General features: G+C 44.0%; 2 protein-coding genes across 9 annotated transcripts; both read left to right on the top strand.

The window, feature by feature from the left end:
- Positions 1 to 136: 136 nt before the first annotated feature.
- u2af2a (U2 small nuclear RNA auxiliary factor 2a) lies at positions 137 to 9358 on the top strand. 8 transcript variants are annotated; one of them, XM_062399974.1, is made up of 14 exons: positions 137 to 402; positions 537 to 737; positions 1466 to 1607; positions 2746 to 2853; positions 4001 to 4036; positions 4363 to 4466; positions 4622 to 4773; positions 4918 to 5034; positions 5127 to 5283; positions 5388 to 5470; positions 5608 to 5730; positions 6519 to 6605; positions 6992 to 7240; positions 7337 to 9358. In XM_062399974.1, the coding sequence occupies exons 2-14, from the start codon at positions 689 to 691 to the stop codon at positions 7469 to 7471; spliced, it is 1542 nt and encodes a 513-aa protein (XP_062255958.1). In that variant the 5' UTR covers positions 137 to 402; positions 537 to 688; the 3' UTR covers positions 7472 to 9358. The 8 variants fall into 8 exon arrangements, with proteins under 8 accessions (XP_062255958.1, XP_062255960.1, XP_062255962.1 ...); XM_062399976.1 differs by having other exon boundaries at positions 137 to 737; positions 2749 to 2853; XM_062399978.1 differs by having other exon boundaries at positions 137 to 737; positions 5127 to 5265; positions 5391 to 5470.
- Positions 9359 to 13108: 3750 nt separating this feature from the next.
- On the top strand, positions 13109 to 22760 carry cacng6b (calcium channel, voltage-dependent, gamma subunit 6b). Its single transcript, XM_062400041.1, has 5 exons — positions 13109 to 13205; positions 15391 to 16093; positions 18416 to 18490; positions 20520 to 20657; positions 20794 to 22760. Exons 2-5 carry the CDS (start codon positions 15730 to 15732, stop codon positions 21012 to 21014), a joined length of 798 nt encoding a protein of 265 aa, XP_062256025.1. The 5' UTR covers positions 13109 to 13205; positions 15391 to 15729; the 3' UTR covers positions 21015 to 22760.
- The last annotated feature ends 370 nt before the right edge of the window (positions 22761 to 23130 follow it).

Below are 23130 nucleotides of genomic sequence, written 5' to 3'. Positions count from 1 at the left end.
TAAGTTCAGGTATTTTCAAAATATTATAAATTCTCAGAATTGCATATATTTATCAGAATAGAGTAAATATAAACTCCTTCTGTGTGACCTGCGCGTCTGCCTCTTTCTCTTTACTCACCGGAAACCGGTCGCTCATCAACTTCCGGTGTAACGGGGAACCTGGGAGACGGGGCAAAAAAGCGGGCATACCGAAACCTTTATTGTTTTCGTCGGGCTCGAACCTTTTAACAGCGAATACATTTTACTCGTAAAGCCGAACGACGGCGCCTCGCGGGCCAGTGATCCGCCGGGATTTGCGTTTGGCTCGGTAACGTCTCTCATTCATTCGGGATTCGTGCTCGCTAGCTGGCTAACGAGGCTCCACACCAGCAGGCCCTTTCTCCTGGACTTTGCTACAAGCTAGTAAGCTAACGTTAGCAGGCTAACCCATGCGCACACGTTTCCCGTTTTCAATGATTCTGTCTGTTTCGCTGTGAACACGCTCCACGCCGCTTATGTGTGCACCATTTAACTCTTTTTGGTAATTCCTTTGTAAGGCCGGACGCTGGTTGCAGCTAACTTACCTCCGCTGCCCAGGCGAGACGCTTGTTTTTAAAAGTGTTGCCCACTTCGCTGCTAGCTTGAGCTAGCCACAACGACAACTGAACAACGCAGTCGCCGAGAGCTCAGCAGCCTCCAGAACACAGAGATGTCGGACTTCGACGAATTCGAGAGGCAGCTCTCCGAGAACAAACAAGGTAAATATAGCAGCTTACATCAGAAATTTAAAGCGGTACGTGGTTCTTCCTCTTGGAGTCACCGCTACCATTTTGGTCCGACATGGACATGTCTAATTGCTGGAACACTGTAAGTACGCTAGCCCACGGTTTAGCACCCTCGGGTTAAAACGTAGTTTTATAAACGGTAGCTAACAAATATTATTATGAGCTGATATGTTTCTGTTGTGATTTAATGTCAATTCATATTTAATCGTGAAGGCAGGGGCCGTCTATATCATGGTTTTGCTTCTGCCACTGCCAGCTGACCCAATTCGTGCACAGCGAGCATGTATTATTTGCAGCTGTTGCAGCCATCTAACATTCCCAGTGTTATTTACCGGTTAAAGTCCCCAGTATAAAGACACCAGCCACAGCTACCACCCTTTCCACACTTTTATATAGATGTTTGTTACGCGCAATATTCAACACTTCCATGTTCAGCTTGACAAATTTGACATTTTCAAACAACAGCTCTACACGTTTCTGGTCTGTTACAGAACTCCTACAATTTACCAGCCTTTGTAATATCATGCGAAGTATATTGGGCATATTTGGTAATTTAATATACAATTGTGTAAGGTGTGTCTTTTAGGTGAAAGCTATGCAGAAGTTTCCTGTGACATTGATGGGTATTTTTGATCAGCTAACCACGTGTTTTAAGACTATGTTTTCATCTTCTGTGATGTCAATAAACACTTGATCTGCAGCTGAACGGGACAAAGAGAACCGCCACCACCGCCGGTCCTCCTCCCGCAGCCGCAGCAGAGACAGGAAAAGGAGGAGCAGAGACAGGGACAGACGCAGCCGGGACCACCGTGGGGACAGCAAGGAGCGCAGGCACAGGCGCAGGTAAGTTTGTCCCTACAATTGCACCTGAACCAGAAATCTCATGTGTAAGAGCATCCGGCATTCCCCTTCACTGGCCATGCAGTTCGTATCATTACCACTGGGGGGAACATGTGTAGGCCCTTCACACCCTTAAACTATCAAGAAGGATTTTGATCACATTAATTAAAAAAGCTAAAAGTAAATTTTTACATGTGCATATGCACATTTATCCAAAATTGAAAAACTAAGGCCCTGACCTACATTCTGGACAACAGGAAGTTTTGTTTCCATTGATCAATGATATATATTTTTTATTGACATTAGAAGCGTTAGCTGGACTCATAGAGTTAAAACACTGAAAACTGACTGCTCTATCTTACATTAATCCCTCTGATATCATGTCAATTTAAAAAATGACATGTAATGTCAATAAAAAATGGACTTATATACAGTCTTATTAAAATAATATTTGTATTCTTGAATCTTGAATGTAAGTGCTTTGGCTCACCGACTTATCACATTTTTATAATTTAGCTTCAAGTGTGTGGGACACAGCTTTCTTTTACACAATTCGACAGCTACTGCGTCACTTATATATCCTTGATAATCAAGTATCCAAATTAAGTTATCAATGGTTTAATTAATAATTATCTATCCATTGGCAACTCACAATCACTTGGAGATCACTAGGATGTAACCTCTTCAAGTAACGTGGGTTGAATTCTTTGCACATTCACTCCTTGGTTGAATAACATGACAGGTGATACATGCAGTTTGTCTGTTGTCTTACGATTAGCATGAGCTACCTGATGAATATCTAAAGACCTTTGCTTTGGTAATTACAGAACAATGCCAACTGCCTACCTCCCTGACAAACCTGTCTGTTGTCGGGGAAATATGCTTGCTTTTAGATGCTTAACTCCTGGGCATCGTTTTGGAAATGACTTAGACGTGCTGGGTGCAGGTTAATGAAAAATATGCTTACAAATAGGGGTGTGCGATATATTGAACATACTCGATGTTAATCGGCTTGCACCGCGTGCAATGTATAAAATGACTATCGCTACCATCAAGTATAAATTGTCACGTGAATGTTTTAAGCCGTCAGTATGAAATTCTCTTTGAGTTTCGCCTCTCTCTTCTCATGCCCCTCTCACAGCAGACAGCAAACCCCCCCGCCCATCCAGAAAGCTCCTGCGCGCATGCGTGTTTTTGTATCTGGAAAGGAGGGAAGAGACTCAGAGAACATGGAGAGTCTACAGACACGGTTATTTACAGTTTGTTCTTTTTTTTTAACCCTGAACCAAACACTACAGTTTACAAATGGTGAAGGTAAACGGCGTTCACTCCAGCGAGAGTGGATGCTTGTGTGTGTGCTAGCATCCTGTTGTATGTCCCCCCTCCTCACTTCTCCACTGACCTGGGCTCACATTACACGTTAAAAAATAACACCAATGCTCTAACCCTAAACGGAACAATTTGAACATGTAGGCTACAGGACTTGAAGTTTACTTTGTTTGATTCACTCTAAAGTTAAGGAGACACATTGAAAAATTATTCATTAATCATAATAATAATAATTGAGATAAAGTTTAAAATACTCCTGTGGATTTCAGGCGATATTGCCTAGCCCTGACCAGTACATTTGTAAATTTGCCTACTCTCTACTTCTGGTTGGCTGTTGCTCCTGGTCTGTCGGCACAAATTTAAGCTCTCAGGTCCACCCAATGTGAGCCCCTGGTCAGAGGATGTGAAATCTGACCCCTCTTCTTTGCAGCTGCTGTGTTTTTAAGGATATCATTTGTGGTATTACATGTTGGCAATGACTCACTGAATGAAGGTATGCGCTAAATCAACGTTCTCAGTCCTGATACCGATATCTGTATATTGGGTGTAGCTTGATACTAATAACCAATCCACTGCCAGGGTTTAATTAATACGTTTTATGCCGTACTGTGTGGAAAGGACTCAGATCATTTTTAGCTGTAGAAGTTGTTGGCATAGCAAGCGTGAGATACCTCCAAACTGCTGACTGTTTGTTGTTAGCTCCCTCCATGCTGTGTTAGTTCTCTCTCACGAAATGTAAAAGCCTACCAGCGCACTGCTGCTGTATGTGGTAGTACGTGCAGGTAGATGTAAGGACATGAATAACCAATAAATTAATTTGCAGATAAGTAGATTTGCTAGACTGTCACAATACCAATCCAGATTTTTGAGTCTGTATCAGACTGATATCAGTGTTAATATGCTGGTTGATCATCTGAACTCCAAAGGAGCTTTCAGAAAATTCTGACTCACCCAGGCCCCTGATAGGTTTTCATAGAAAAATGGGTTCTATTTTGGTGTAGTAGGAATGTTAGTAAATGTCATGATTGATTTGAGAGAAATTTGAAACCCTTCCAATGTCATTTCAGCTCACCAACCAGCTTCCCCCAGGAAAATGCTGGAAGGTAATACAGAAAACTAACACAAAACTGGTTTGTGCATCTTTGCAAAAACTGCAAATTAATGATCTGCCTCTGATTCTACATACTGTTGACTCATTAAGTAGATGTCTGCCTGGACTGGGTTTTCTATCCCTTTTTTTCCCTTTAGCATCAGTTTTACAATACTATGACTGATGCAAGTTCACCCAAAAGTAACTATTTTGTAGTATACATTTTTAGGAAATGACCTGTCATCAGCTCGGGTAGTTAACTGCTGACCCAATGAGAGATAAATGTCCATGTTGTAGTCGTTATGCTTTTATTTCACCGGCCTGCTCCTACTCCAACAGCCGTTCACCACACCGTGAGAAGAAGAAGAAGGTGAAGAAGTACTGGGATGTTCCTCCACCTGGTTTTGAACACATCACTCCCCTGCAGTACAAAGCCATGCAAGGTAAAATCCCATGTGGCTTATTTGATTCATGCTTGTGTTTTCAGGGTTGAAAACATGTTCCGTCGTAGTTGGTGCAACTTTATTTTGTTGCAGTACAATAAGTCCAATATAAACAAATAAATAGATTGTCTCCTGTTTTTGTCTTTGCTCCTCAGCTGCAGGCCAGATCCCAGCCACAGCCCTCCTGCCAACCATGACTCCGGATGGCCTGGCTGTTACTCCCACCCCAGTACCTGTAGTGGGCAGCCAGATGACCCGGCAAGCCCGCCGGCTCTACGTGGGCAACATTCCCTTTGGTATCACAGAGGTGAGGAACCGGATTTTGATTTGACTTTTGTAACCAAGGGTTAAAATGCATTTGAGTATCCCATTTCTGTTTCATAATTGTGTTTTTAATAGTTTCACCATCGATTGAAATAAGTTTGAAGTCCCCTCTCTCTCTTTCATATAGGAATCTATGATGGACTTCTTCAATGCCCAAATGCGTTTGGGTGGTCTAACTCAGGCCCCTGGAAACCCTGTCCTTGCAGTACAGATCAATCAGGATAAGAATTTTGCCTTCCTTGAGGTGAGATGAGCCCTTCATTAACATGTAACTTGTTCACCTTGAGTGTATGCACAAAACTTGTCAATGTATTAACCAATTTTACTCCTGTGTAGTTTCGTTCAGTGGATGAAACCACACAGGCCATGGCCTTTGATGGCATCATCTTTCAAGGCCAGAGCCTCAAAATTCGCCGCCCCCATGATTACCAACCTCTGCCGGGCATGAGCGAGAATCCCAGTGTCTATGTGCCTGGTACACAGACAATTAATGGTTTTTAACCCTCAGTTCTTGTGGCATAATTCATAAGTCACCAAATTATCTATACAGCAGCTCTATGTGCGTCTTTGTTAATTTTTTGTGTCGTCGTGTCGAAGTAGGTGTGGTGTCAACAGTGGTGCCTGACTCGGCTCACAAACTCTTCATTGGTGGCTTGCCCAACTACCTGAATGATGACCAGGTCTGTATTTTCTGCATTTAACAACAAACTTGAATACAACTTACATATCACACTTTAACTGCACTAGTTCCTTTCGGAAGCAGTCTTAACTACCCTTTTTAACTGTGGATTATACTCTTTGTTCTCTTGCGTCATAGGTGAAGGAGCTGTTGACGTCATTTGGTCCTCTGAAGGCCTTCAACCTGGTGAAAGACAGTGCCACAGGCTTATCTAAAGGATATGCTTTCTGTGAATATGTTGATGTAAACCTGAATGACCAGGTGAGCATTGCAACAGAAAAAAACAGGGATTGCCCCTTTTTAATGCCTCCACACCAGCTACAGCCTCGGCCAGATGCATTGTCTTTCTGCTTTGTTTGTCTATCATGCTTAATGGACTCCACAGAAAAGAGCAAAATTAACTTGGTGTCTGATCCTTGAAAATCTAAGTGAGGGTAAAAGGAAGGGCTGTCAGAATGTGATTGAAGTCTCCTAGAAGCTGGTGAATGCAGAAGAGTTATTTGCAGTTTCGATGCACATCAGCGTTAACCGATATCCATGAGCAATAACCGCTGCTCTAAGTCAGAGAAAAGTTGAAGCGTCCTTGTCACGGACCTTTTGATTTATATTTAAAAATCCCTGAGCGTAGATATTACAACTTACCGTTAGTTTGCCCTTTATCTAAAACCTTTTATTGCCAGGAGGTGAAGGAGTATGTGTGCAGCAAAACAGGCTCTGTTCTAACGGTAAACAAAAAGCAGGTGTGTGGCCGCTCATACATGACCTTCATCCAAGCTCCCCTGGGGATAGGGCCTCATGCAGTCCTCCATGAGAGGTGCAAAGACCAACCTAACACATAAGAGCTAAAGCCACAACACTAATAAAGCAGAACAAGATCAACAGAGTCAAATCAATAATTACATGTAATATACTTTTTTGTAAAATTCCTCAGTTCATTCTACCAATATGGACTGACATTGATGGAAACGGCAACTTGAGATTTCTACCTAATTGCATTGTCATGCTAATCTTCCACAGATTTATAATTTGAATTTGAATTATCATTACAGGCTATTGCTGGGCTGAATGGCATGCAGCTGGGAGACAAGAAGCTCCTGGTGCAAAGAGCAAGTGTGGGATCCAAGAACGCCACTCTGGTGAGTGTCCAGGAGCTGGACAGATGACAGCAGCTTGGGGGGGGGGGGTTATCCTTTAGAGTTTCTGAAGATCAGATTCTGGACAAATGTACATCTGAATTTGTTCTCTAACCAACACTTAATATTGAAGTATATTATGTCCAAGAAGAGATTTGAAATACACATCAGGTATTGACTATTGTGCAAACAACCCGTGCCTGGCTGACATTTAAGTGGGTTAGGAGATGTTTTGTGTTACATGTGTGCGCCAGATCTTAAAAGGTTTTCTTAACAGTGGGAGCAGTAGGGAAAAGCCTGTCTGTCCGGTTTTGGCTAAATGACGTCTACACTGAATGACATTGTCGATGTCCTTCTGCCAAACTAAACACTTCAATCTGTCCTTTCAGACAAGTATGAACCAGACCCCTGTGACGCTGCAGGTGCCAGGTATGAACAGCTCAGTAACTCAGATGGGCGGCCTGCCCACTGAGGTGCTGTGTCTGATGAACATGGTGGCCCCCGAAGAGCTGGTTGACGATGAGGAATATGAGGAGATCGTGGAGGACGTCAAAGACGAGTGCAGCAAGTACGGCCAAGTCAAGAGCATTGAGATTCCTCGACCTGTGGACGGCCTGGAGGTGCCTGGGACTGGCAAGGTATGTCGGATTTATCTAAATGTAAATTCTATGATAAGAAATGATCTATTGCGTTTAGTCATTAACTGAATCTGTTGTCTCTCTTTTACTTTGTAGATCTTTGTGGAATTCACATCCGTCTTTGACTCCCAGAAGGCCATGCAGGGGTTGACAGGACGGAAGTTTGCCAACAGGGTGGTGGTTACCAAATACTGCGATCCAGACGCGTATCACCGCCGAGACTTCTGGTAGAGGAAGCATGAAGTAAAAAGGGGGGTGGGGGGGGGTGTATGTACTACCTATTCCAAATCAGGCCCCTGAGTGATTTGGTAGAGCTACATTGCAAGTAGATTTGAGAATATTAAGCGTTTGACAAATGGTCACATCCAATTTATCATTCGAGACCTACGTGAAACGTCCAGCAGTTAAACAGTTATTTGAAATTTGGAACAGGAAAAAAGTGGGGAGGGTTTAAATCCAAAAGAAAAGAGGGGTTGTATGTTTGGGTGGGGGCGTCAAAGAATTTTGAGAAATGTGTGTATTAACGGGTACAGGTCGGGGTCAACAATTTTTATACTTTGTGAAACAGGGATGTCGTTCGGGTGGGAGGGAGGGGGGGTATCACACCTAAGGTTTATATTTAAATGGAGGTAGCCTGTTTTAAGTACATTAGGAGGGAGTCGCAGTAGGAAACTAATTGGACTGTTTTGATTGGAAGGAGATGTGTTTATGAAAGGGAGGAGTGAGGGAGATGGAGAGGAAGATGAGGGTGTTTTCGTTTGACCATATAATGTAGATATACAGTAGCTGTAACATCAACCTCAGTTTTGCCATCATTAGAAAGCCAAGGGGATATTTGTTCATTACTGGATTTTATTTTTTATGTTTGGACATTTCCTGATGTTCCCTTATTCTCGTCTGACTACTGCCCCCCCTCAGGACGATTGTTAGAGGAAACTGTTGTCGAATTGGACTCTATCTGAATGTCAGCTGTACGTGTTCCGATCCTGTGTTTAGCTTCTCTGATCTGAGCTGTAATATCGCCTCATATTCAGGCAGCAGACTTTCATCATGAACTGCAGAAAAAAAACATTTTCAATACACACGTTTGCTTTTCTTTACTACGTTCTGTAACTTTTTCACGGCCATCTTATGTGCACAGCTTTTATCAGGGGAGATTGTTTAATGTCTCAGCAGCTCAGTCCGGTTTAATTGAAGAGGAAACAAAAAGACTGGGAGAGGTTAACAGATTGGTACATAATGTGGATTTATCTCTTCCTAACCAAAAAGCCTTAATGTTAAACATCCAATTCTAAAGAAGTCAAATTCGGCACCTGTAACAATGATGTCTCTATGTTCATAAATGTCACTCATGCTTTGGTCTCATGTCACCAGTGTCCGTTGATGTGTCTTTGCAGAACGGCTTCTAAAGTGTATGGAAACCTTTTTTTGGGGTTTCTGTGACATTTCACCTCTTTGATAAGACCAAATAAACATGTAACGAACACACGCGACTCATGTTGTGCTAGAGTGAAAACAAAACACCACAGCTGTTCTAGCCTTATTTGTTAGATCCAGAAACTGATAGCTGGACCACATTGAAGAATCGAACATAATCACTGCAATGGCTTTTTATTTCTTTCTGACATCGGAAAGGCGTCAGAACTCATATAATACACCTTCTTAAAGTCAAGCTTTTTTTCCACATTTTGCTGTTCAGATGTGCTGGTATGTTAGCCATGGGAGTATTTTCACTAGATGTTGTTGGGATTGTTTGAAACTGTCGGCATGTATTTAAAATCTGCTTTTCTCACATCTCCCTCATCCTCTGCCTATTTCTTTCTGAGGACCACATGTATGGGCTTGAGACTTGCTTTCCTTCGATACTTTGGGTTGCTTAAGACAGCGCTGAAGAGAGGTCGTGTCAGTGATAACACTTTTGAGATGTTGCTCCTTACTTTCTGAAAATCTGCTTTTTCAGTGTCAGTGTCATTTATTTTCTTTTTTTTTCTCTCTGAAAAAAAATGTGATTTCTTAAATGATTTAAAACCTAAACCCACATCTAGTTTATAGAAGCAGAAACAGTCTTTCATTTGTCCAATTTGTTTTCAAATGTTGATTAAAACTGAATTTACATGATGTCTTATTTCTCTTTGCCTCCTTTTTTCATGAACAGCCACCAGAGTGCAACACAGCTTCAGTTCCACCATCGAAATTATGACGTTCGGTTAATTGTGGAGGAGAGTGGACTCATGTCCAGTCAGTTTTGTTCAGTTGATTATAAATCCCTGCAGTTAATGGTGATGTCCGAACGATGGAGCTATTTTACACTGAGAAAAAGAGAAAACACTGCAGAATAGTAAAACATTTTCCACAACTCCTTCAGAATATTTCCCTGGCAACTTATTAGCTCCTTCATTTCAGTGAAAGTCAAGTTCCAGCTCCAAAATATGTACTTATTTTTAATGATGAAAATTGAATGCCCCCAGATCATCTCAGGTTATTTAAAACTTTATCTCGATTTCTTTGACTCAACCTGAGTCATCTAATCTTTACCTTTCAGAGGAACATTTCAGTCTTTTTCCTTTCCCTGCATATTGAGCTTCACTGTCGTTTCTCATTTTGCTCGATTCTCTTGTGTTCAAATATACAGAGGCCATGCACACAGACTTATTAATCTAAACTGTTAATTGCTTAAGAGTTGTATCTCTCACACTGCAACAGCATTTATGCTTCCTGTGCCCGCCCCCCCCTGTCCCCCAAAATCAACTGGAGTTATCTTGTATTTTTCTCCCTTCCTCACATTTCCCTCAGTCCCCTCTAGTCCAGAGTATTGCTCAGCAGCAATAACTGCCATAAAGGCTGCATCCACCTGGGACTTATTCAACGGGGACTTTCTGTGAAACCGTGACAAGAAGGCAACAAATCTCTGACATGCAATGATGTCCTGTGTCAGCTTTATACTGCCCAGCTCCATCTGCATCACTGCACTTGCTGCACAGGACCCAGCAGTGGAGCCACTGATGTGACGCTCTGTCGTTCCCTGAGGGGGCAGATGAAACAGCAGCTGAAGCCGTATCACGTAAAAGTGACCCTGCCTCTCTCATGCATCCAGGCTGCTTAACACGACAGCTTTTAAAGGTTATTAGCAGCAGGCCTCCCTGGGCCTGTTGCGGCAGTGAGGACTGTAAATGCGTCATCTCCCTCTAGTGGTGGATGTAAGACTGTGGTGATCGTCATTGTCATTCTGGGCAGCGCCTCCCCATTGATCTTCATTCAGAAAGATACAACACTGCAGCAGTGGGAGAGTGCAATATTGGAGAAGCCTGGATGCGGCAGTCTGTGAACGTGGACCCGTTTGCGTTGAGCGTATGGGAGCAGGCAGACTGCACCTGCAGAGGGGAGCAGCAGTGAGAGACCGGTGTGGTGTGCTTCAGTCTGATTAATGCTGTTAATTCACACGGAATACAACACACAGGGCAATAAAACATCAATAGTTATTGCAGTATAATTTTCATAAACACCTTCAAAGGCGAAATGTATGTGGATATATTTCTTATGCATTGTACAAACATGATGCTCTGCTCTGTAAACTGATTGTCTGATTATCAAGTGTTTGTCCTTTTCTCCTCACAAAGCCGTGAAAATCAGCCTTTGAACTTAAAATAATTTTACATTTATCGTGAGAATTATCAGTATAATCTGATGTGATAAATTCTATTCCCATTAAACCAATGATGGTGTATTTGACCTAAATCTATGAATATGGGCTGTATATGTGACTGCTTTATTCATAAGGCTAAATAATTTGCCAAATCAGCAGATGTAACTAGAAGGTCATTCAGAGGAGCACAAACCTCCGCAGTGTGTGACAGTCCCCTCATGAAACACACTCGTAAATATGATACACATATATCAGATAGTTTTCTTCAAGATCCATCAGATATTCTCTAGGAAACTGTGTGCTGGTGAAAAACAACAGCAAAAATAATCAACGAAACAAATTCAGGATCTGCCCTCTGATCTGGACCAACACCAAACTTTTAATGAGATTCTCCTTTGTGCCCACTGCACCAGGATCAGTAGTCCATTAAGTCATCTTTGTGTAACCCTGCTAACAAACAAATGCCTTTGAAAACAATTTCCTTAGTACAAAGTGTAAATAGTAACATCACTCAGTGGGGGAAACCACCACAGGATTGGTGCTCTATCTGGGATTTACAGTCTGTCTCTAATAGTTTAATGGAGAACCTTCACACAGGAATCAGCCACTGTGTATTCAGCTTGAGCTCCGAAGGCAAAAATATAAATTATATGATTGGGTAATTGTTGGTCTTTTCATGGCATTTATAAGAAAGGACAATACGAATATAAGATCCCTGCCCTCCAGATTACACTGCTGCATGATAGTCGGGGATGGATGCAGCTGCGATGTGTAAGTGTGCTCATGCAGTTTGCGCATGGCTGCAGACACGTGTGCAGCTCAGGGTGTTCGAGCATAAATCTGCACTGCTGACGGCGGCACTTGAGTGATGTGGGGACAAGATTGTTCACATCAGCATACTGTAGATTATTGATGGCCTTCGACTGTGTGCGGACACTTCCTCTCAATCTCACGTGATGGAGGAGCCGAGACGGAGGCGGGCACAATTAGAGACAAAGTCAAGTTTTGAAAGAACAGGCACACACATACTGCATGTGCATTAGAACAGATAGCTGTCCTCCGGCTCCATCTATTCATCATGGCCGCCGTGTCCTCTGCACGCCTCCATCTGCAAACTGCACCAAAAAAGAAATCCTGCACTGCAGCCTCACAGCAATCTCTCTCTCTACTGGGAAAAAGAGAGATAAAAAGAGAGATAAAAAAGAGTTGACTGCTCTGGACATTGTAGGTGTTTATGTTCCTGTCACAGCCTACAGCTTGTTTCGTCCCCTCGCTCTGATTCTCTCCTGTTCTGTCTCTCTCCCTCTCTTCCACTCTCTCCCCCTCCCCCGAGCGTATAGCTGGCTGCTGGGGTTGGCCTCTCTCTCACTCTCTCTCTCTCTCTCTCTCTCTCTCGCTCTCTCCCTCTCTTCCCTTTGCTGTGCCACGTATGTAACCTAAACTGTGGAAGAGCCAGGCAGGGCCGGGCCACAGCTTTCCACAGAACCAGGCTGCCACACTTGGGTCTCTCTGGGCCTTGAGGAAGGAAATGGGGATGAACTTTTTCCATTTTCTTTCCTTCAAAATGTTTCTTTTTCAGCCATTCTCGTCCATTTTCGGCCTCTGCATCAGACATTCTTGTTTGCAGGTTTATTCCTCTTCGATCTCCTATTCCTGTCTCGGTTTTCCTGCCTCTGTGCGTGTGCGTTTACACATTCCCGCTTCACTTTCACTCTGTGTCCCTGTGTCAGATGTTCTGTGTCCTCACAGTATATTGTGTTGCTGTAAAACGCTGTCCTGGCCCCTCTCGTATAAACACAGGCTCCTCCTTCACCCAAACTTAATGTCATTAACAGGTGGCTGTCCAAAATAGACACACACACACACACACACACACACACACACACACACAAACACACACACACACAAAGCAAGGCCACCACAGCCACAGACATGTTTTTAATCAGGCTGGACTGGACTGCCGTCATACGGGCGGACCACCCTGCAGCACCTTGGCTCGCTGGTTTAAGAGCTCAAACATGTACAGAGTATGAACAGGCTGCTGCTGCCGGGACACACACACACAGACACACACAGACACACACAGACACACACACATTTAACCATCAGCACTGTAAACCAACCAGGCTACAGCCCCCACCCCTGTTACACTTTCTTTCCATAACCCTTACGCACCTCCTTCCCACCCCCTTTCCCTCTCTCTCTCTCCCTCTCTTTCTCTCTCTCCCTCTCTCGTTCACTAACTCACCCCTCACCACTCTCACCCCTCTATTAAGTTTCAAGCGCCTCTTCCTCCTGAACTGAACAACACACACCAAACAGGTCAGACATATTCTCCTTTTTCGCTCAAGTGCATCGGCTGCTTGTTGCTTTCTTGTGCCCACGTGTCACCAAGGTGTCGACAGAGCGGCTGCTGGTCAAACCAGATCCAGAGTTTCCACGATTATACAACATTAGATGTGCCTGTGTTGTACAGACGTGTCCTCTTGCTCAGCTGCTCAGTCATTGCACCACAGCTTGATGGTGCATTGCAAACAACAGGAACACATGTGAGTGCACCGCTTCATATAATCCTTAATTACAAAGAGAGCATTTGTCTGAGTCCCCCCCCCCCGAATGACCTGGCATGCTCTATCATCCACTGGTCAATATGGATGTAATGTGATCAAGGTCCGTAGTTCTGTGATTACTAACTTGGCTGTCAGCGGCTGCACTCTTCATGTTCTTCATCACTCTTCATGTTCTTCATCACACTTAATGTTGGAGGAGAATTCTAATCCTTTGCCAAAACTTTGGCTCATCACAGACGTGCAAAGATTCTGCTTTGTGTCGTGTCTCTCAATAAGACCATTGTATCCTTCATACTGGCTTCTGTCAGTCAGAGATACACAATAAATCGATTTTGTTGTTTTTTGGCTTTTGGCAGAATAATACCACAATGATGAAGCTCTATCGTGTTATTGTTCCTCACATTTCGGTGCTGTTGTCCATGAATGGTTCAAGGCGAGCTGTAATAAAAACTCAAAATTTCTGTCAACACCATTAGTGGTCCAAACATCCCATAATCCATTAGCTGCTGTGATGCAGCTTTTAAACGTATCACATGATCATCTCTGGAAACTCAAATTTGCTCTATCAGATGATTCAGATACATTTTTCAGTCTGACACAAAGAGTTATTTCAGTTTTTGTTTTATAGATAGATAGATAGATAGATAGATAGATAGATAGATAGATAGATAGATAGATAGATAGATAGATAGATAGATAAATAAGGCTTAAACTTATGATTATGTTCATAATCATTCATCTGCAGATTATTTTACCAGTTCATTTGTTAGAAATAAAGCAAGAAAATGTATAAAAAAGTAGTAAAAATTCCAAATGCACATTTTTGCAGAAGCTGACATCATTCAAACATTTTCAGTAAAAAAAAAAAAAACTAAGAAAAGCAGAGAATCGCAAATCAAAAACAAATTCAGATTTATTTTCTTAACAGTAAATCAAACCAACTAATCACCTATTACTTATTTTCTAGCCCTGTCGTCGACTATAGTTCTTTTTTTCTGCTTGTTTATAAATGTTGAACTTTTATCTTTATCATATTGCCTCACACTGCCCAACTTTAATGTTTATTTCCGTGTTTACTCTTAGAGGGCTCATGTTTTGCCTCGCCTATATAAAACCTCTGATGCTGTCAGCGCAAACCTCTGAATTAAGCGATCTACCAACTGTGTGTGGCCTGTTGGTGCTGCCTTCCTAACAGCCCGGGCCTCCTGCCTCCACTATGTGACCTGTTGGTCTGAGAGGCGCAGTTAATTACTGCAGCCCCCCCCCCCCACTCTGTCAAAAGGTCCGGGCATGAATTATCACCTCTCCTGCACCCTGCACAGAGCGGCGACGCTGTTCTGCCCTGTCACTCACGTTGTTTAAGCTGCCCCCCCCCTCACAGTTTGGAATAACAGTAACGACTTTAATGGCCAGGTCCCATCTACAGTGCATTTGTCACACACGTGCACGCTCACACACTCGCTCACGGGCGTCGCTAACGGCTGCACATTCCCGGGGATTGCCGGCACAAGTATTGGGAGGTATTTGTGGCAACCCATTATCCCCTCAGATCAAACGGGATCTACGTCTGAGCCAGGGATAGTCTACCTGCTCGGGGACGAGGTCTGTTGTCAATTCCTCGGGGGAAACAGGAGATGGGTGGTCTCGTCTGGCGCTCTGGTGTTATCTCTCACCTTGACCCTGCCTGTACCGACTCCACTAGCTCGTCCGGCCCCATTGTTTCTTCATCTGAAGCCGAAACTGCCTTTCAGGGAAACGCCATATGGCTTATCTATTGTTGGCGGAGAGCCTGTCGTATGGCTTTTAGGGAGGGAATACTGTAGATGCTGATAAAGCTGTTGGAAATGAAATATTATGCTGGTGATGAAAGGATTTTTGCTCTTGTGAAGCATGTGCCGACCGCTCTTTCATCCCTCTGTTTCGACTCTCTGTTTCAGAGGACTGGACGGGAAGCAGACACGGGCTCTCCTGCACCGGCCTCCCTCGCCTCCCATTTCATCATTATCTCACTTCATATCTGATTAATTGTAGCTCTATTCATTTATCTTTCTGTCTCATGTCAGTGGTCAGCTCATTTATTACCACGCTTCATTCTAATTTCTCTCAACTCACTCATTCATCAGAGGACAGTTGACAGCTGTATCACCTCTTTTTCACGTGATCAAATCTACAACCTAGGTTCCTTTCTTGCATCCTCCCATCTATTATTTGCTCCCCTCATCTAGTCCTAAGTCCTTTTCCCCATCCCCTGGTCCCCCTGGCCACTTAGGATCAGCATGTGGTCCAACTTCTTCGTGCAGCAGGATGACGACGGTCGGATCGGGGTGGCCGCGGCCGGACCGGGTGGGGGACTGGGTGGAATGAAGGGTGGACGGGCAACGAGGCGAGTCCCCAAGATGAGTGACAGCCAGGAGGGGAAGATCAAGCTGGCCTTCTTCGTCGCCATCATCGGCGTGACCCTGACGGTTTTGGGCATGGGGACAGAGTTTTGGGCGGTGCTGGCCCAACCAAAGCATTTCGGCGGCAACCACACCTGCCAGATGGCCCACTACGGCCTGTGGAAGGGCTGCATCCGCACCCTGCTGGTGGCCGACATCGACCCGGAGAGGATGAGCTGCGGCCCTGCTGAACTACCTGGAGGTGAGACCGCTGGCCGCCACGTGTCTGTGTGTGTGTGTGTGTGTGTCTGCTCTGGGAGGTGTGTGTCGGTTTCCCTGACTGTCTGCTCGTGTCTGCTCTCCTGCGAACTGAACTGCCCGCTCATGCAAACGTAACATCAGACCCGGGATGCAAGTGAGTTCATAGAAAAACGGTCAAATAGAGAATGCATGCGAGAGGCTGTTGATGACATCATTAAGAAGAAGAAAAAAAAAACACCACCGTTTTCCCTCGCCATCGTCACTGATGTGAAAACAGAGGGAGCAGGCATAGCTAATGTGGAATATACCCTGTGGGAGTACGCTTACATCTGTAGGTCTTTTATCTGAGCTCATGAGGGACTAGGTGGAATCATGCTATCACCATAGGTCTAAATACAAATTATTTATCATTGTACCAACATATAAAGAACTGTGAGCAACACATTTGTGATATTGAGTCTTTTTTTCCCTGCATGTTTGCCGTATGCGTACATCCACTGTAGCCGTGCACAGGCAGAGACAGAGGACACTTGTGTATGTGAAGCTGCTTGCATACATATGTATCTAGGTCATCCTACAGATAATGTGCAAATTGAATCATTAAAGAAATGCAACGCTCGGAAACAGATCCCGCGGAACGAGGACCGCGGCGAAGCTGCTTGCAGTTCTTCTCCTTTTGTGACAACACAAAGCAACACGCAGGCACATCCAGCATTACACAATATTATCTTTGTGATTCATAACACTGTCAGTGCAGTGAGGCGTTACGGACGTGAAGGCTTTCTCTCCACTGAGCACCTAATCATCTCTCGTTGTACACACAGTACAGACAGGTGATAAAGGGGCAGACCACAGGTTTATTGTGCTGATGATCGGCCATGTTTAGAGTTGTGACAGCTCCTGTCTGAAAGCGCTTGATTCGACTTGATCGCAGTTAGGTCCTCGGGAGTGTGTGTCGATTATCTGCACGATGACCTATTTCTGTCTGAAAAGCGAGGCTCCAGTCGGAGCGAGGGGCAGGTATTGGAAGATGGAGGAAGGCCCTGGGAGGATCCGCTCCAGGAATCACGGCCTGTCGGAGGAAATCGCCCGAGTAGGAGCGTAGGAGAAAACAAAAAAAGAATCACAGGGATCCGATATATTCGTAAATGCTACTCGCCCACTTTATATCACCCGTAATGACGTGTAACTAGATTGTTGTTGTATCCAGTTTTGCGTCTCAGTAGCAGATGTACCCTCCATCTCCGAGCCTCCAAGACGGCCTGTTGGTGTGCGAGGGCAGCCAGTATGCTTCTGACAGTCCTCCTCACACTGTTGGCCCACGCCGCCCCTCGCAGATGGCCGTGAGCCGTGTTCCGAGGAGAACAACTGTTTTTTGCCATCTCTGATTCTCTGTCTCACGTCCCAGTTTCACACGCCTCTGGCCCCTGTCCCGGGCAAAGTGCGAGATCAGTCGGCCGTGATGGCAAAAAATCAGTATGCTGATAAATTGAGGGTCTGCTTTGATAAGAATGTTTACAAATGTGTGCGGGCCCAAACATATTTGTGTGTGTGAGAGATATGTGCACAGGCATGTGGTCATCTTTCTTGTGCGCTGGTGAAGCCGAGTGGAATCTGACTACTTCACACTTTTTGTCTAAATATAGAGGGGAGTGGGGGGGGGGGGGGGGGGGGTCAAGGAGGAGGGACAGACCGGGGCCGAGGAAGAGCGTAGTAATGAAGTATTAAACAACCCCTCTGTTTCCTCCCCCCCTCATCTCCCCTCACCTCCTTCTCCATCTGTGGCTCCCCTCTCTCACCACCCCTCCATCTGCCCCCAACTCACTCCTCCTTCTCCCTGCCGTCTCACCCGCTCCATGAGCTTCCATCCATATCTCTTCCATCCTCGCTCACCCCACGTATCCTCTTCGCCTCACTCGGCGCACCTCCATCTGCCCCTATACCCTCTGTCTCCCCCCCTCTTCCCCTCTGCCTCCCACCCTCAGTGTTTTGCTGTCTCTCACCCTCTCTGGCGGCACCATATGTGCGGTGCTGGGCAGTGTGGCTATGCGTGTGTGTGTTTGAGTGTGTGTGTGTGTATGTGTGTGTGTTTGTGTGTTTGTGTGTGTGTGTCTGTGTGTAGCGGTGTGTGTCTCTGGGTATTCCAGCTAATGCTTGATACTTGGATATAAATAGGAATGATGCCTGGAAGGACAGAGTGCATGGATGCATAGGAGGCAAATCATAGAAGACCAGCAGCCATCCATAAGAGTGTGTGTGGGAGTGTGTGTGTGTGTGTGTGTGTGTGTGATTTCTTTGTCTGATCTTTTGTTTTTACCCACAGAATCCAACTGCACCTACTTCAAATTCTTCACCTCTGGGGAGAATGCAGTCATATTCAAGAAGACGACTAACAAGAGTGAGACATGACACCTTCCTCTGTCTTTGGAGACACACACACGCACAGATACAGGCTAACAGTTACGCAGCAGCTGCTATCAATATAAAGATGTTCACCACTGTGCTCACAGAACCATACTGGTGGTTTTTGCTTGTTTTAGCCCATTAACTTCTGCTGCCACCCACTTTCCAGAGCAAAGCCATAAGCTATCAGACTGATTAATGTGTTTACCTTACCATCCAGGGCGACATTGGCTTCAGCGCAGTCTGGAGATCAGCTTGCTGAGAAGTGATACTTAAGATCACAGTCAACATAAAGTCTGTATCTGTTTCTAAAACTTCCTTGTTGATGCATGCAAGGAGCCTCTGACATATGACACACACTCAGGGCACTTACTCAGGCGAGAAGATAAAGTGCAGTTTGACATGTAGCAGTATAAGAGAAGGAACGAATCTCACACACATGAAGATTAACATGTTCACTTTTGTCTTTTTTTAAATTTGATTAAAAGGTAATTTCGGAGGCTGCAGTTTTTGGTACCGTTTAACTGCACTGGGTATAGAAAGGTGTCTGAAAGGAGTTTGCCGATTCTTCCTGTGTTGGTTTGGGTTTTCATCAAGTACTCCAGTTTCCTGGGGTTGGATTAGGTTAAGGCTGATAGGAGACTCTAAACTGACCCAAGGTGTCAATGGCTAGTTGTCCCTGCGTTACGTTGGTGACCAGTGAACCTCACGCCCAACGCCCCTACAACTCTGGAGGAGAAGCAGTGTAGGGATCGATATGTATAGAAATATAATCAAACCATCACATTCAACAATTTGTACTTTTTAATTAAAAACTAAATTTGCTATTTACTGGCCTTTTCTAAGCTGAATTTCTGTGAACCGTTCTGTTCCAATTTATTCCTTGATGGCTATGTGGACCCACGCTACTTATGGTGACACTGTAGGAATAGGTGAATGTCTAAGACCAGAAACTTGACTATATAAATACAGTCCATTCACCAGTCCGTACCCAATTAAACTAAAATTTAAAATACTCTCTGCCAGCTGAAAATAATAATAATAAAGATACAGTTAATAAAGTCAAAGACATCATGCGATATGAGCTCTTCTATAGAGATGTGTCTTAAAACGAGAGATAAATCAGGTAACAGACTCGACTCGTGTTCAGGGCCCTCCCGGCAAAGGCTCCATCTCCTTTGGTTTTCAGCCTAGACTTTGGAATGTCTTACCAGAGGATCTCAGGCTGCGTCCTGGCTCGTAGGCAGATAAAAGCTGGGGGGCCAGCCCATGCCTGGCTTTAAAAGTCATTAAAGAATTTTTAAATCAATAAAGAGGCAGCCAGTGCAAGGATGCTGAAACAGAGGTGATATGGTCACATTTTGGGGATTGTGTTAAAAGCCGAGCGGCAGCATTCTTGTCTGACTGTAGACGGTGGATTGATTTCTGTGTAAGACCAATATAAAGGGAGGTGCATCAGTCGAGGCGAGAAGAAACAACGGCTCGAAGGATTTCTTCCCAGTCTGTATGTGAGATAAAAGATTTGACCTTGGCTAGCTTTCATAAATGATAAAAATACTATTGTACAACCTTCTAAATGTTGGGTTCAGAGCTCAGGCTTAGGGCTAAGACCCCTCCCAGATTTCTAGCTGAGGATCTAGTATATGGTGCTAGTTCACCAAGCTTTGCCGTGATATCATCCGGTAGAGGTGGCACCACAGACAATCACACCGGATCAGGAGAGGTCAGGTTGGAGACAGTTGTTTGTAGATTTCCTACAGTTTTCAAGGTGTCCTCTAACCATAGCTGGTGCTTCGACCTCAGTCTTCCCTTTTCCGCATACCAAAGTGCCCTTGGGCAAGATACAGAGCCCAAACCTCCATGCTGCTTGTGCTGTTCTCATAGAGAGAGTTCCCCCCCTATATGCACTTAATGAATGTGTGTAAGTGGGTGAAAAAGTGCTTTGACTGGTCCTCAAGACTAGAAGAGGGTGATATAAATACAGAACATGTTTAGCTTTAGCTTCTGCTCTCTCACCTTTACAGATCTGAATCTTGCAGCAGCCATCTTGGCCCTGTTGAGTCTGACCATGATGGTCACGGGCTCCATCTGTATCGGAATGTCTCTGAGCAAGGGAGTACCTTTCTTTCTCAAACCCGCCGCCTTCTGCTTCATCCTGTCAGGTGGGACTTTATGTGGAGTGACATCAGGGTTCATATCAAAGCTGTGTTACTTATAAAATACTTCTAATCGGCCAGTTGACGATCAATTGGTCTTGTTGTAGACATTAATATCTTGTATTTCTGTCCCTGTGTGCAGGTGTGCTGGTTCTCTTCTCTATCCTGATATTCCACCAGTCAGTGCTGGCCTTGTTGTCCAGTGATCACTCCATACCTCTGCACCACGAGCTGTCCTGGTCCGTAGCCTGCGTGGGCTCAGCGGGAGCCGCTCTCATTTTCGGAGGCATCCTCTTCATCATCCTCTCTCTTCCTTTCAGCCCCTGGCAGAAATGCTTGCCACACAAGAATAGCGCCACCTAACACTTGAATACCGAAATGTACATATAGTATCCTTTAAGTGTTAATGTCCATTTCCTGAGGGCTGCAACTTTCAGCTTGCTCTTGGCATTTCATTTGTCAGAGAAGTCATAAGAGGTCTTAATCAAACATTTGACAAAAAGTCATGAGCAACAATGAGGAATTCCCTTAGAGTTAAGATGAGAAAATGCGTTCTGTGTTTTTGTTTAGTAGAAAACAGTGGGAGGCACTGACTGTTAACTTGTTTGGCTCTATGGTGTGCTTACGTCAACAAGAGTCTAATAGATATTTCTGCTAGGAAGTATATATCTTTCTAAATGTTCAGACACTTATAATATAACGCTTTGTAGTCTTTTACATATGAAAGCCCATTTCTGCCTAGTAATAAAAACATGTTGAGTAAAATGATTAGGCCTGGATTATATGGATAAAAACTATATCAAAATACAAATTCTCATGACAGCGGATGTCAATAATTATCACAATTTATGTCAATTTATAGTTTCTTTCAAGTTTAAAGAGAGAATTTTGCTCCTGAGTGAAGGTGGTGGTTTAAAAATATTCTTTAAGAGCAGAGAATGACAAACATTTAAATAAATCTGAGGCAGATCAATTCTGTGTTGTAAGCATTATATCGATATATTGGACTTTTGATGTGTTGCTATCTATGACAATAACGTTGTTATAATCATTGATATTGTTTCATAGCTAAAAAAGCATCCTCTGGTGTTTGTCTATGCCCTTTACAATGACACCCACTGCAGCAGCGCCTTTAGATCAATGCTCAGGATGAAACACTTTGTCACAGTTGAAGAATAAATCTATTTCATTGTTTGATAATTCTATAGTTAAGGTTTGGTTCATTTCCAGCACAGTGATGTTGACCATGGCACAGTTAAAGAAACAGAGCAATTAATGATAAACTCACTTTTCATGGTTCTGGGACCTTCATCTTTGGAGCTGCAATAAGCACTGTGAGGAGAAATCGTAATAGATTAAAAGATGTTGGCTGTTGCCTCGGAAAAAGGAAACAGGAAACAGGAAACAGGCATAAGGGTGAAAAGTCAGATATTTGCTGGACCCATCCATCCATCACAACCTCTAACCTTTGTTGCTCTGTGAGACAAACCCGTCATAATTATTGGCTGCTATAGATTGTATTCAAATATCTTTCCATTTTTGTCTCTTGGCAGAAATGGTCTTCCATTGTTAAAGACTCCTCTGCACCATCAGGACGTTTCTGATGATCTTACCAATCTCGTCATATCCTCTACATGTTGACTTATCGATAGAATCAATGAGTGTCTTTGATATTCTACACAGGTTTTTTTTTTTAAAGACTTAATACTTGATAACCAGGAGGCTTTGGTTTTCATTATTTATTACTCTTGTGTGTTTTATCAGTATCATGTGAATGCTACTTTATTATATGAACTTAAGATGAATGATATCAACTGTGAGAAGAGATGAAAATACCATTTTGTATACCAGAGAATCATATGGACTCACTTAATAAGCTCAACTCTGTACATAATAATGATAATGGATGTTTATTTTGTGAATGGTCACTGTTTGTTAAGTGTCCGTCTATTTGCAATATGCAGTACATTTATTTTATTTGTGTCATCGGATGCTCACTTTTTTTCTCCACCAACAAATATTATTTTATGGATTATGCACCGCGCTCATTTCTATTCATGTTTATCTACAGTATGTGGCACTACTTCTGCTTTTCATTAAAGGGATTTGACATAATTGCCTCCCTTCTGTTTGTTGGCGTGACACCCTATCTGCCCTCAGACTTGACTTTCACCCATTTTCACCCTTCCACAGCGTGACTCCCGACCATTCTGCCAAACAACCACCTCCCCCCAAACCCGCTCCGCTATAATTAGGCCAGAGCTCATCGCAATGCGTTTCGCTGCAGAGGTTGGGAAACCTTACCCCTTGAATTTCAACTATGAAACCCCCCGGCCTGTCCTCATACCTGGGTGCCGACTCCTCTCCTCTCCTTCTACACCCCTGAACCCCCGGTTGACCACTTCCCCCGCTGCCCAGGGTCACTGTCCCTCTGCCGCTCGGCCTCCATACACACACACAACTGATCCAATCGGAGGTG

The sequence above is a fragment of the Platichthys flesus genome, chromosome 11, assembly GCF_949316205.1.
Source record: "Platichthys flesus chromosome 11, fPlaFle2.1, whole genome shotgun sequence".
NCBI classification, from domain to species: Eukaryota; Metazoa; Chordata; class Actinopteri; order Pleuronectiformes; family Pleuronectidae; genus Platichthys; species Platichthys flesus.
This window is presented reverse-complemented; position numbering and strand designations above follow the sequence as displayed.